General features: G+C 45.6%; 1 protein-coding gene across 1 annotated transcript in view; it reads left to right on the top strand.

Annotated features, from left to right (window-relative positions):
• COL22A1 (collagen type XXII alpha 1 chain) overlaps nucleotides 1-14,869 on the top strand; it is a 304,788-nt gene that overhangs the window by 134,655 nt on the left and 155,264 nt on the right. The window contains exons 9-12 of the mRNA XM_029913401.1: nucleotides 1,371-1,484; nucleotides 2,092-2,136; nucleotides 4,321-4,374; nucleotides 6,322-6,360. Coding sequence (XP_029769261.1) covers nucleotides 1,371-1,484; nucleotides 2,092-2,136; nucleotides 4,321-4,374; nucleotides 6,322-6,360 — 252 coding nt within the window. The remainder of the gene's footprint in view (nucleotides 1-1,370; nucleotides 1,485-2,091; nucleotides 2,137-4,320; nucleotides 4,375-6,321; nucleotides 6,361-14,869) is intronic.

Raw genomic sequence — 14,869 nt, 5'->3', positions numbered from 1 at the left:
TTATACCAACTCACTGGTTCCCTCCAAAGGGCCTCAGATAGCCCACTTTAGCTTCCACAAGCCTGTGTGCTAAACATATTGGTTCCTCACTAGTCACCCCAGGTGCATCATAAGTCAACCGTTTTACTGGCCTTATTACCCTGTCTCATCTATTGAGAATCTCTGTTGCCGTGGTAGGGGGGACAGCCTCTTGAACGATGGATGGAGAGGTTTCCTTTGAGGGCCCCTCAGCTATTGGTATAGGCCCCTGCATTTCTAGTTCTAACAGTGGAGGGAGGAGAAGGTGCAATTGGTGTTTCAGGCTCACGCAGGGGCCCCACACCACCAGGTACCAATACCTACCCCAAACCTCTCTCAATTCACTGGGTTTTGTAACCCATGCCCCTTGACAAGCAAATGCTACTTAGGTAATGGTGACGGATTCACTCAGTCCTTCTGTCATACAACAGTTCCACTGGCCTTGATTCACAGAATCAGGGTAACAAAACTTTATTCTTCCTGCCCCAATAACAGAGAAACTGGGGATCCCACACCAGCCAAAGTAACCACTTTCGGTTGCTGTGGGCTCATGCTAGGCGTGTGGGTGTGCCTATGCAAACAAGATCCGCCCCTGGAGTTCTTTTCCACACTCGCCATAATTCACCACCAGATGTCAGGGTAGAGCTCATCCTGACTCTGCTTACAGTATAAAGAATTAAACCTTTCCATGTCTCTTTCCCCTGTCAAACTATCATGGGAAAGAGAAAAATCTGAAGGGTTCAACTGCTGATTGAAGAATAAAAACTCCATGTAAAAGTAGTCAGTGTGTTTCCTATTGCTGCTGTATGGGACGAGCTAAGACAGCAACATTGCTAGTTAGTGTCTCAGTCCACTTGCCAACGGGAAGAGGTCTGCATTGCAAAAAACACCAGCACAATGTGGAAGAAGTGTGCAGTGCCTCAGTCACTGCTGTAGCTATTGTCGGGATAAGCAGGTTTGCGGGGTCCAGACTGGTACCTTTCACCAGCAGTTTTAAAAACCCCAAATCCAACCAAACACTTGATTCTTCTGCTCCCCAAGTCTCTGGAATTCAACATAGAATCACAGAATATCAGGGTTGGAAGTGACCTCAGGAGGTCATCTAGTCCAACCCCCTGCTCAAAGCAGGACCAATCCCCCGAGATTTTTGCCCCAGATCCTTAAATGGCCCCCTCAAGGATTAAACTCACAACCCTAGGTTTAGCAGGCCAACGTTCAAACCACTGAGCTATCCGGACATAGTTAGCAACATGTTTCAGTAAATACCAACTTGGCTTCCATAAAGTGGATCAAAGGCAAATGAGGTTTCTAAAAGGGAAGACCTGATAATGACACGAGCTGTTTGGCTTTAGTGCCAGGTGACGGTCGTTACTGAAGCGCCACCTGCTGAAATAAGACCCACTGTCGGCAGTGAACAAGTGGGCCCGCCAAACACCCTCAACTGTTCCTGTCCTGCTGGAGAAAAGGTGAGTGACTCTCTGTTCTCCTTTGGGAGCCTTTGTTTCTTCTCCCTGGCCAGCCCCTTTGGTTTTGGGAGTAGGATCTAGTAGAGGACTTGCATAGTGCTTGACCTGCAGTGCCAGTCAGGATCACAGACTCCTAGACTGTAAGCTTGTTGGGGAAAAGGACTGTGTCTTAGGGGTTTTGTCAGCACCCAGTTCACTGGATCTTGATCCTGATTGTGGCTTCTGGAGATCAACCTAGAAAATGAAGCAGCAATTTTTACCACCCCTTTTAGGTACAGGTTTTGTAAGACACAACAGGAATAGGCTGGTAGGGTAAATGGGAGCCATGCCGAAACAATCCCCTTGCCTTTAGTGGAGTTGAGCCCGTTTAAGTCAGCAGTGAATGGGGCCTTTAAGGTGTTAGCACTGCTGCAATATTTTCATCACTGACTTTTTTCTTTTTGTGTGTCGTTGCTCAAACCTTGAGGTGGTGTAGCTTCCCATCCATTGCCCACTGAAATGGACTCTTCCATTGTGGGGCTCTTTCTATTGTCTCTGGTGGGCCCCTAGTGTGCTGGCATGTAATGAGAAGAGCAGTCTCCAAATAGTCTCCTTCTTCTCTCTTTAGGGTGAGAGGGGCCCAGCTGGCCCTGAAGGTCCTAGAGGTCAAAAGGTCGGTAGTATGTTTTCCATTTTGTCTATTTAAAAATACCGTATGAGGTGCTGGGTTATTCTGTATGACGGGAAAAGTTTAAGGACAAAGTCCAATAAACTAACCGCAGACAAGAGAGGGTTGGATGTGTCCAAGGTGGACTATGGGGAACACAGTAGTTAGTGTGCGTGTCTTGACTATGCTCACTCCCAAGTTTCACTGAAGTGGCTTTATGTATCTTCTAGAAGCACTACCATGCCACATTTTTGTTTCTACATTGGCTACATTTTTGTTTCTACATTGGCTGTTTCTACATTGGCCTACATCACAACTTTGATGGCGATTCTCCAGTAATTCTGCACTGTCCCCAAGCTAAAAGGCCACATCATTACTGTTAGTCATCCACCAGAACTTTACTGAGACTGGGGTAGGAGGATGGAGCCCTGTAATCCAGTATCCCAGCAAGAGCATTTGAGTCATGGGGTGAAGTTAAATATGGGCTATATTTCTAGATAGGTTTCTTCTTAGAATGCACAGAGTAAACCAATCATTCTTTCCCCTGATGATTCTAAATCCTACTTAGCTGGATGATGCTTACCTCTCATGAAGTGTGAGAGGAAGCTCACTTATGCTGTATGACTTGTGAGGTTAAAAATCCCAAAGCCTGTTTTTTTGGAGTGGCTCACTGTACTCTCAATAGTTAAATGTTTCTGGGATGCGGAAAGAAAGGCTTTGGGTGTATATTTTCTGCTGGGGCAAATGGAGACAAGTCTGTTGACTTTAAGCTGCAGCTGTTTAAAATGGCAGAGAATTTGGCCCGTTGTTTCCATGGGACTATAAATAGCCCCATTCCTATTTTAATCTGTGACAGTTTAAGTGATGATGGGCTATTCTTCAGAATGACAGAACCATGAGAAATGACTGCAAGAAAAACACAAAAGGATGGCAATGATAAAACAAAGAAAGAAAATGTGTGTTGTCTCACCCACCGGCACAGCCCTGTAACAGACTCCAGAAACACTAGTGTCTAGCCCACTTCACTCTCAGTAAAATGGTGTGAACACAGTTCTGTAGATGGAGGATTGAATAGCAAGCCTTATTCACTGATCTATGGCTAGTAATCACCTGGCTTTGATGTTCCATAACCCAGGTGCATCCAAGGACCTATAAGGTTTGTGTAACAGTGATCTAATGAGCTGTGCACAGACCCAGGAGTTGGGGACTCTTGAATTTTAATCCAAGCTCTGCTGATGAATCACTGTGTGGGAGAGGGGAGGTCATTTAACCTCCCTTACCCTCATGTTACCTATCCACTAAATAGAGCTAATTTTTTGTGCCTGCCTCAGAGGGATGCTGTGAAGATTAATTAGTAAATGGATGTGAAGCCTTTATGGCATTTGTGGTCCAGTTAATATCTATGCTAGATTGTCAGTCCTTACGCAGCCCAGAGGAGAGGATCCCCTCTCCACCAGCCTGTACATGTGTAACGCTGACCGACCCCGGTCATTGACGGGCAGGATTGAACTTGGGGCCTCTGGAGCTTAAAGCATGTGCCTCTACTGCATGAGCTAAAAGCCAACTGGCTCTTAGCTAAGGCTGTAAAGCAGACTCATTTAACTCTCTCTCTAAGTGGCTTGGTGCCACTAAATGGGACAGAACACAACACCCTTGGCAGGGCCGGCTCCAGCATTTTTGCCGCCCCAAGCAAACCTCATGCTCGGGATCTAATGCAGCCCACATTTCAAAGGCTGGGAATCCTCACTGTATTGAAAAGGAACTGTAAAGGTAAGGCCTTCTGAGGGTGCTCAAAGGAGACGTCTCTTTGCCTTGACACTGCCCCTTCGAGGATTCCATGTGTATTTTAAAATCCATGACTGCGTATAAATCATACACCAACACCCAAGCTTCCCATGTACTGGAAACAAAGTGATGCATGGGTGGGCTTTCTGATTGCAGTAGCACCTGCCCTGTTGCTAGCTGTTAAGCTGGGGCTTTGGGGAATGTGGGCTTCAGTATTGGGAGACAAATCTTTGATACACTTAAATAACACAGACATATTTGAAATATTGAATATACGAATGGTAACATGGGGCAACTCTTGAGTTGAATCAGTTGGGTGGCACAGTCAGCAATGGCCGTGTGCCTTTCAGAAGAGCAATGTGCTTTACAGTCTTGTGGTGCTCACATCCCTTTCCTCTCCTCCAGGGAGAAAGTGGCAGCCAAGGACTTCCTGGTCTAAAAGGAGAAAAAGGAGACTCGGTAAGTCAGAGCTGCCAGAGGCTGACTGATTTTGTAGTGGAATATGAGAGATGGGAAAAGGGTTGTTCTCCTACTGATTGCATGGGGCTTATGCTACTGTGAAAGGACTTCTGCTTACTGAGTGGTCCCTCATGGCCAGAGTTCTATTTTCAGCAGGCTCCCTCTATTCTTTGTCTTCATGGCCCTTTAGGTTATTGTCTAGATTGCAGTTAGACACCCATGGCTGGCCTGGGTCAGCTGACTCGGGCTTGCAGGGCTTAGGCTGCAGGACAGTGAAATTGCTGTGTAGATATTTGGGTTGGAGCCCGAGCTCTGGAACCTGACGAGGGGGAACGTCCCAGAGCTCCGGCTCCAGCCTGAGCCTGAAGATCTACACTGCAGTTTTACAGCCTTGGAGCGCGAGTTCAGCTGACACAGGCCAGCCGTGGGTGTTTAACTGCAGTGTAGACAGACCTTTACAGACCCACCACAGCCTTTCTTGTATGTCCTACCACCCTCCACTTAGGGCTGTTTTAATGACCGCAAACAGTCCCACCGATAAAGTCCATCACTGCAATCCAAAGGTTCCCACGTATCTCTGGCTCTTCTGTTGTCTACAAAGAGCTCTTCCCCTGCCATAGCATAGGTGTCTCTCCCTGGAGTTTAGCCTTCTGGCTCTGGCTTCCTTCTCTCGCTAGTGTTTTCCCTGTTCTAAGGGAGAAGACCCCGTCTATATACTGTCCTTCTCCAGGGAGCTCCTCCCGATTGGCTGGAAGAGAAGGGAGCCCTGCCCCACCCTACACTACAGGACTTCAGATCCCAGGCCTTTAAAGGAACAGTGTCCTAACTACCCAGAACTGCTTCCTCTCCTCCACTATCAGGCCATTTCCTGGGTCCTTGATCCTTCCAGCTCCCTGGAATGGGGTTTTCTGGCCCACTCTGCTCTTCAGGGATCAGTATTCTCCATGCAGCTTGTGTTCGTCCTCCGAGCAGGGATGATATTCACCCTTCTAGTGTCAGTCAGCTGATGCCATTTTCTGTGCGTTTCAATGCTTTGTCACGCAACCTGAGGGCTAGTTGGCCTGTCATTGGGCTTCTAGTTCAAATGTGCGAATTGGATACACTGACTGCGTAGCACATCCAGGAGGGACACTGTGGTGCATTGACACACAAAGGAAAGAGTCGATCTTCGCTGTTTACATGAAGGTGACATTGGGATCTCATTTCAATCAGGTGCTCCTGATTAAAAAATGCCACCCTCTGGTTCATTATTTAATAGAGAAAAAAATGCTGGGTTTTGAATGGTGATCAGGACTAATGAAAGCTGAGAGTGTCTCTGGTTTTAGAAGCTTAATGTCATAAATATTAACTAACATCATATGTCGAATCAGGGGTAGGTGTGGTCTGGTGAGAATGGGGATGCTGGGGTTCAGAGGATCTAGGTTCTTTTAAGCTGCTATTTGTTGTCTGAACTGGGGAAGTCACTTGATCTTTGTGCTGCCCTGTTATATAGGTGTAATAATATTGATCTATATAATAAGTGTATCTTTAATTAAATAAAAAAGTGTAACCCCGAAGAAATGTAGGCAATTTTCTAAGCAACCGCATGATTTTGTTGTTGCACATCCTGTCTTCCTCTCCCACCAGGGTTTATCTCCATCTTGCCTTATGTTTTGTCTGAACTTTGCTCCTGATCCTGCAGTTGGACCCACAGGGACAGATCTTTGCACCTCTGTAGGCCAGTTGCAGGAGCATGACCTTGGATTATAAACAGTCCCAGAGCAGGATCTCTGTCTTGTGCTTTTCTTCATGTAAAGGGCCATGCACATATGCACCTGTATACATAATCACTAATAAAATCTGCATGGGTGTTTTGACAAATAATATTTAGTAAGTGCTTTGAGATCCTTGAATAAAAGTTGAAATGTAGAATTCTATATTAAATTTCCCTTCCCCCGTCCTTTCTAGGGCAGAGGAGCATATGGCAGAGGAGAGAAGGGAGAACAGGTATGGTGATATTGTTAATTATACAACATAGTTCGATCATAGCCCACTCCACTACTTTCTTTAGCTCAAATTCTAATTTTGGAACCCAGGGGAGCTTCCAGAGTAAGACCTGCAGGAGGGAGACCATTATGAACAAAGAATTCAGGAGATCTGCGCTGGTTGGATTTTAGTAAAGGAAGCGATATACTTTCTCACACATGCTTCATCAGAAATGTTAAGATTTGTCACTGCTTTGCCCCGGGGTAGTCTCAATTCCAGCTGTGCAAAGTGTGTAACATGCAATCACATCAGAATGATAACACTCACTTGGACAAGTGGGAAGGACTACACAAGGAGCAATGGGATGGAGAATCAGGCTCCGTCTAATGGATCAAAAACTGGCTCAAGAAACATGAACAAATGGTACGGATAAGTGGCAGTGCATTGATTTTTACAGAGGTATCAAATAGAGCACTGAAGGGACTCATGCACGGTCGCTTCTTATTGAATATTTTCATTAATGATCTGAAAGAGGGAGAAAACAGCATGTTCATGTTATTACAAATATTAATAAGGATAGAGAAATAGGGTCTAGAGAAGTAAAAAATATGGATGCAAAGTAACAAAATGAGATTCATTCGGAAAAATGTTATTTTTTTCCATCTGGGAAAATATATTCAGTGGAAATCAGCAATAGCAAATGAAGCATGGTGGGGATAGTGCTTGGCAAACTAGACATGGGTTTCTAGGCTATTAGGCAGCAAAAACAGTCAATGCAAATTTAGGCTGCATAGGCAAAACATGACCTTATGGAGAAGAGAAATAATAGTCCCACTCTATCCCTGTGTTACAATCACACTGAGAATATCACACTCAGTTCCGGGCACTGGAATGATGCAGACAACCTGGAGAACGTAGAGAAGAGCAAGAAAAAAAGATTGAGGGCTGAAGGGGTCGCCTGATGTGGAAAGATTAAAAGAGACAAATCTGCCTAGCCTGGCTAAGTGATAATTCTGGGGGGACATGGAGAAACTCTACAAATATTTGATCATTAGTGGAGGAATGGAAATAATTAATTAGGGTGGTACCAGGGGATAATGGGGTGAAATGAAGAAGGAAGACATAAAGTGTCCTGACCATGAGATGTAATCATCTGCTGAACTCTCAAAAGAAACAGTGGGCAACTATTTAAAACTATATTGGACAATACATTGGTAAATGTCCTGTAAGGAAGAATCCTGCACTGGCAGGTAGAGATGGAGTCTTTGACCATTTGAACCTTCCTATCTCTACTTTCTTTGATTATAATCTATTGATCATATACATCCAAAACGCACCATTTGACCTTCTTACATTGCAAATGAAGGTTGCTTAGTAGAAGAAATGTTACTAAGGCAGCCCATAGACATGGGAAGAATAAAAGGCAAATTTCTGCATTCATATATGTGCAACCTTTTCCATTGACAGGCAGAATTTGGCCTACAATAGACATTCTAGATTCACAATGCAGCCTTTAAAAATCAGCCAGTGTTTTTCATGTGGCAAGGGTCACTCAGCCCCGGTGAAAAGCATCATATTTAATATGTTGGTGCTGTAGTAGAAATAAGGTCTGATCTGGTCAAGAAGGGTCTGAATGGTAGGAAGTGCCACCTCCTGCCTTTGTCACCCTGCTGAGGAATATGGTGAGCATGCAGGTTTTGATTGAAAACCGGATACAACATCTGGGCTGAATTTCTCTGATTAGGTAGCCAAGGGGCATCCTTGATGGCTGCCCACCAACATGCATGCATAAAGATCCATACATTTATGACTAGTTAGCTCTGTTTATTTGATACATTTGCCAGCAGAGGCATTCAGTGGGCCTGCATTTAGTAACAAAGGAGCTGTGTCTTGTATATGCGCCCATAGAGAACATGGGCACGGTCTAGGCATGTTTTGGTACAGTTCTTGGTGGAGGATGTGTCTCTGCTGAGCATGGCTGACATGTTTGACAGCAGGAGGAGAACGTGCTATTCCTGAGCACGTCCACTGATTGAGTAGCAGAAGAGCTGACACCTGCCCAGCATGTCTTTTGAGATCAGCAGCACAGAAGGTGTGGATCTGTTGAGCGTGGCTGATACATCTAGCAGTAGTGGAACAGGGTGTGCGTATGTCAGAAGAAGGGGTGCTGGTGTGATTGAAGTAACTGGTACAGTTGGCAGCGGACGTGTCAGATGCCTAACTAGGTGAGATGTACTTTGTACTCCCAGCAGAAGAGGAAGAGAGCGTGTGTATGTTTCACTGAAAAGGTTCACTGACCTGGTATACCTGGCATCAGAGGACTCACACACCTCCTGGTATGTTTTCCCTTTGCCCCCAAAATGGTGGAATAAAACACCTCTCTCTTTCCCTTCATCTCAACCATGGCAGCTTTATATTTACCTGTTACCACTCAAGAGAGAGATCTTGGAGTCATTGTGGATAGTTCTCTGAAAACATCCTCTCAATGTGCAGCAGCAGTCAAAAACGTGAACAGAATGCTGGGAATAATTAAGAAAGGGATAGATAATAGGACAGAAAATATCATGTTGCCGCTATATAAATCCATGGTACGCCCACATCTTGAATACTGTGTGCAGATGTGGTTGCCCTATCTCAAAAAAGATATATTGGAATTGAAAAAAGTTCAGAAAAGGGCAACAAAAATGATTAGGGGTATGGAACGGCTTCTGTATGAGGAACAATTAATAAAACTGGGACTTTTCAGCTTGGAAAAGAGACGGCTAAGGGAAGATATGATTGAGGTCTATAAAATCATGACTGGTGTAGGGAAAGTAGATAAGGAAGTGTTGTTTACTACTTCTCATAACACAAGAACTAGGGGTCACCAAATGAAATTAAAACAAATAAAAGGAAGTATTTCTTCACACAACGCACAGTCAACCTGTGGAACTCCTTGCCAGAGGATGTTGTGAAGGCCAAGACCATATCAGGGTTCAAAACAGAACTAGATAAATTCATGGAGGATAGGTCCATCAATGGCATTAGCCAGGATGGGTAGGAATGGTGTCCCTAGCCTCTGTTTGCCAGAAGCTGGGAGTGAGCAACAGGGGATGGATCACTTGATGATAACCTGTTCTGTTCATTCCCTCTGGGGCACCTGCCATTGGCCACTGTCGGAAGACAGGATACTGGGCTAGATGGACCTTTGTTCTGACTCAGTAGGGCCATTCTTATGTTCTTACCTGCGTTTCTGGGATTGTGGGCTGTTAAATCTGCTGGTGGCAAGTAAATGGAGAAAAGAGATTGACTTCAAAAGCCAAAAGCGGGGCCTCCTTTGTTCTGTTTTGCACTGTGATCTCTTTAAGGACAGGGCTCATGTCTCCAGTGCCAATGGAAGAGAAGTTACCATGTTTTGAGACAATGTAGATAGTGAGATTGTATTGCCTTCATAAATCCTCATTATTGTGTGTGCTGGGTGATTCAGAATGGTTTTACGCATTCATCAGAAGTCAGTTCCTGATCTTCTAGAATGAGAGGTGAGGCACTGGTCTGCTTCTCCATTCTGCTATACCAGCTTTATGCCAGTGTAACTCTACTGACATCGATCAGGGCATGGAGCATCTTTATATTTCGATATAGTATAGCGCCAAGCACATTATTGGTGGCAAACCTACAAACAACAACCCTGGCTGAAATCCTCCACTCTGCATTGGAAAGTTTAGGAATAAGAGTTTATTTGATTGAGAAAATGAGGGAATTCATAATGAAAGCTGAAACGGCATCCTTAACTTGCCCTGCTGTGCCTAGGTATTACAGGGATGACTTGTGTGTTGTACCTTCGGGTGCTGAGGTAGGTATGTACAAACCAGGAGAGTGACAGGCACGGTGCCCAGGGCTTGTGCCCCAAATATTTCACCATAATCACAAAATTTGAACTTGTACACGCAAGCAGTTAATTGCATGTGCAAACAGGAGTGCTTGTATAATCCACTGTTCAGTATGTGTCACACTTCCCACTCTGTGTCTGATCTGCACAGATGGGTCTGCTTCAGCTGCCAGCTACGGGAGTTAGTCTTTTAGTTCAAGCTATAGACATTCATGAAGTCCTAGGTATAATCTCTGGTCACTAGCAAGGTGGATGTTACCCTTGTCCATGTGTATGTACTTGGTTGCATGCACAACTACGTGCTTTGCACACACACATACACAGTATGCAAATGCAAACACCTGTTAGCACATGCCCAGGCCAATTTTGTGGTCACCACCTAAACGAAATCTTGTATGTTGTGGGAATGCAGATTGAACCTGGATTAATATCCTAAGGCATAATAACCATGAGCAGTACTTTGTGCTGTCTGTGATTTGCCCCATCAGTTGTCTGAAAAGCTCCCATCCACCCTGGACATAATCTGCCCCACTCAGTGCTGCTTGAGCTGACAGCAAAGTCTGCCACACAAATCTTCAAGCCCCCGCCAGCCCAGGGAGAATCAGCATAGGTGAATTGGAAGATGGGGCAATGACTGTAGAGCATTATCTAGGGTGATTTAAGCAAGACGGGGTTTCAGTGGCTCTAGATCAAAGTCTAGGGAAGACATGTCTGAGACAGTAGACACTGTACCGTGTGAGGTCTGCAGCCATGTCCGCATTCCTGGGGGACAGCCGTCCACATCACAAGGCAGACTGCTCTTTGGATTGTTTTACTTCAAAAGGCTTTGAGGAGTGAAGCGCCCTGCCTTGCAACGTGCCGAGCATTTCCTGAGAGGTGCTGAGCCACCCTTAATTCAAACTAAGGGCAATGGGCCCTGAGGGTGCTCAGCCCCTTGCAGCATGCAGCCCTCAATGAACTTCAACAGCATTCCCATTCCTGGGGAGAGTAGAGAAACTGCACCCAGGTCTCCTGCGTGATAGTGCAGAGAAGCAAGCACACGGTGGGTCTGCACAAGGCCTGGGCATCAGCTAACTCCCACGTCATTCTTCACCATAGGGAATGCAGACCCTTTGCACAGGGACCATTAGGTGGTTAACCACCTCATAGGACACAATCTGGGGTTTAGGCACCTCAGTACCTTTGTGGGAGTATTAATAGTTCCTTTCTCCCACACTTTGTGTGTCTTTGAGTTAGTGACTGTGTCTCACTATGTCTTTGTAAAGTGCCTTGTACAATGGAGCCCCAATCTCATTTGGGCCCTCTAGCTGCTACCATAACTCAAATAAAAGTAACAATAATTAATAAAAATCCCTTTTAATATATAGATGACCTTAATGGAATGAGTCAGTGGACGGGTGGCTTCCTCGTAACCTCCACACTACATTTGGGCACCAAAGAGTGGGGGGAAACGCATGAACATTTGGAGACACTTGTTCGTCAGTGTTTGAAAATGCCACCAATCAGCATTCTTCACTTGCAGTGAATGGCTGGGGGAAGCTGAGCTCCTTAGAACCTGATTCACAGCAGAAATCAGCAAAGTTCAGAGGATGTTGCAGCTGGTGGTTTTCATGACCAGGGCGGGGTGAGATAGGGATGCGCTGCTTTTTAGTTCATAAATAAACTGGTTAGAGCAGGACAACTAGAAATCAAGACTGCTGGGTTCAATTCCTAGCTCTGTTACTGACTTGACTTGTCTACGGTTGTTGGATTTAGTCTGCAGGTGCTGGGTGGTGTTAGTGGCCTGTGACATGCAGGAGGTCAGACTAGATGATCTGGTGATCCCTTCTGGCCTTAAACGCTATGACTGTAAGGTCACCCAGCATTTAACCTCACTGGGTATGTCCACATGGGGCTAAAAGATCTGCAGCATGACCACAGCTGGCCCGGGTCAACTGACTTGGGTTGCGGGGCTAAAAATTGCTGTGTGGCTGTTCGGGCTCGGGCTGGAACCAGAGCTCTGGGACCCTCCACCCTTGCAGGGTCCCAGAGCTCGGGCATCAACCTGAGCCTGAATGTCTACAAGCAATGTTCAGCCCTGGAGCCCAAGCCCTGTAAGCCCGAGTCAGCTGACCCGGGCCAGCTGCAGGTTTTTTATCCCTGTGTAGACATCCCCTCTAGGTCCTACATTTACCACCTGTATAATAACAGCTCACCTACCTCCCAGGGCTATCATGTGGCTTTCGATTAGTTAATATTTGTAATCTTCTTCTGGGTCTCAGATAAAAGCTGATACAGAATGGTTAAGTGTTAGTGGTTTCCGCATGTACTCTCCATTCCTTTGTCTGGTCAGGGCAGTTTCATTCTATGATTCTAGTATTTTTTTAAACCCTCTTTCCTCGACTTAGAGTGCTTTCTGCATGGCTAGCTGAATAACTGAGGAGCTGCGGTTGGGTTGGCTTCTTTCCCCTTAAACAATAATTAAAGGGTTTTAGATAAAATCAGTGGTTTCTGTGACCCAGAATAACAGCTGCAGATTGTAACAAACAACTTGAAGCCAGATCACATAATAATAATTTTGCATCCTGACAGCTTAGTACTAACACTGAAAGAATTCCAGGGCTTGTACAGATTTTTTTTCCCCTTTACACAGTCTAAGTGAACATTACCTTACATTTTCAGTCCCGGTCTCTCACTGCCAGGCCCATGGCTGGTACACAGTGACATCTGCTGGCAGTGACAAAGCTGTAAACTCTCCACCACCTTTCTTTCTTTCGGGCATTTCCTTGCCAAACTCAGCTCCGCGTGTGAAAACGAATAGTATCAGGAAGCTTTTGCATCTCTCCATTCCTCTTCTGGTGAGAGTTCTGTAAAAGAGATTCCTGTGATTCAGTCACTGATAACAGGGCCAGGACGCAGAACGCTCTTTAACACGGTGTTACGACTGACAGGTATGGATTAGCTGCTTGTCAGGAGGTGAAAAGAGCCTTCCTAACCAGCTAATGTGCGTGTAGAATATAAAACGAGCCTGTTATTCTAGTAAATTACAGCCTCCAGAGGTGCTGCACAAAACAGATCTTTGTCACCCCCAGCAGACCTGTAGTCAGTCAAAGGCATCACCCCATCACATGCTATCTGCCATCTTTCCCCTGACTAAGAGCTTTGAAACCTGTTCTTGTGGCCAAGTTTCCCCTCTCCTTCCCCATTCATAAGATCAGAAGAAGAGCAGAGGTAGTGTCGTATACTCCAGTTGATTGATAAAGTTAGGCAGTCAGGTCCTTCCTTCTCCATATTACACACCCCTTATCAAAGCTGGCTGCCGGGCTGACCTTCCCCTTTAGAGGTTGAAGATGGCAACTCTGACAGCTAGGGCAGATAAGCAGCTGGGTCATGGATCCAAGAAACCATGGCCAGTGGAATGGACGTTTGTTCCACGCTGTTCTTTTCTCGCACACGTTGAAGTTCCACCTCTCTTTAATCACCAATACTCTGCCCCAGCCGCACTAACCTGAGATGCTGTAACTTCAAATGCCAATGCTGTCTGGGCTCTCTTACGTCAGCAGAAAGCTGCCAGTTCGCCTGTCTGATGCTTCTGGGGAACAAACCAAGAATGGGACACGAAAAGACTCTGCTAGGAAGCCATTGCCTTGATCAGAAACATTTTGTATCAGTCCAACGGAGGAGTGCACATTATTACGGTCAACTGTTTTTACAGCCCCAGAGGAGCACATAGTACTCTACAGACCAATGAGACTGGGCCTACCGTGAACAGCTCACAATCTTATGGCAAGATTCTACCCTGGGCAGCCTTAAGTGCACCAGGCCTCGGGGCTGCATTGTGGCAAATCACTGGGACTCTGTGTGGGCACAGGGCTTCAACCCATGTGGACGAAAGTGCAGAATCAGGGCCTAAATTCAGAGAGATATTAGGTGTGTCCGCTTCCTACTCTGTATGACATATTCCTTTTGGGCCTGGCGCTACATACGACAAAAACCTTTGGGCAAAAAAAAAAAAAAGGCCAGTAATGGTGTCTCTGGGGAAGCTGGGCACGGTGAGTTAATAGGTTTCTCTGACAGGGCAAAACATCCGCCTGGTACCTGACAAATCATCTGGAGCTGCACAGCTACAATCGCCACATGCTATTTATAGGCCGGAGGATACAAATTAATCAATGTCATGCTAAAGGCGACCGTGTTCTTGTTCTGCTTCAGTGCACACTCACCATCCAGTGCCTGGCAAGCTGTTTGTCTGAGGGAAGCTTTGATCCTGAGCGAACACAGATGAAAGCGACGAGGATTGTTTTTACCTAGAGACAAAGAGCACGTTACGTCGTACAACTGCTCACTATTTGTCACATTTCAAACTTGAATCCAAATATCTAATTTTGGTGGCAGAATTAAAAAAAAAAAGGCGGGAGAGGATTAGGGCGCAGCATTCACAAAAACATGTTCCTGGGTTTGTGTTGGGGTTTGTTTATTTGGTTTAGTGTTTTTGGTTCTTTTACAAACTTTAATATACAATATTGTTAACTGTAGTGTGTATCTGCAAGGACAAAAGAGTAGGACAGTGATTCAGTTCGATGAGACTTTCTAGGTTTGACAAGTTACCCACGAAAAGGACAGGCCCCCTCTAGTATCTGTCAGAGGCAGGGTGACCCATCCAGGATAGGGTCACACTGTCTT

Source organism: Terrapene carolina, unplaced genomic scaffold (assembly GCF_002925995.2).
Source record: "Terrapene carolina triunguis isolate 2854851 unplaced genomic scaffold, T_m_triunguis-2.0 Scaffold58, whole genome shotgun sequence".
Classification (NCBI taxonomy): domain Eukaryota; kingdom Metazoa; phylum Chordata; order Testudines; family Emydidae; genus Terrapene; species Terrapene triunguis.
This window is presented reverse-complemented; position numbering and strand designations above follow the sequence as displayed.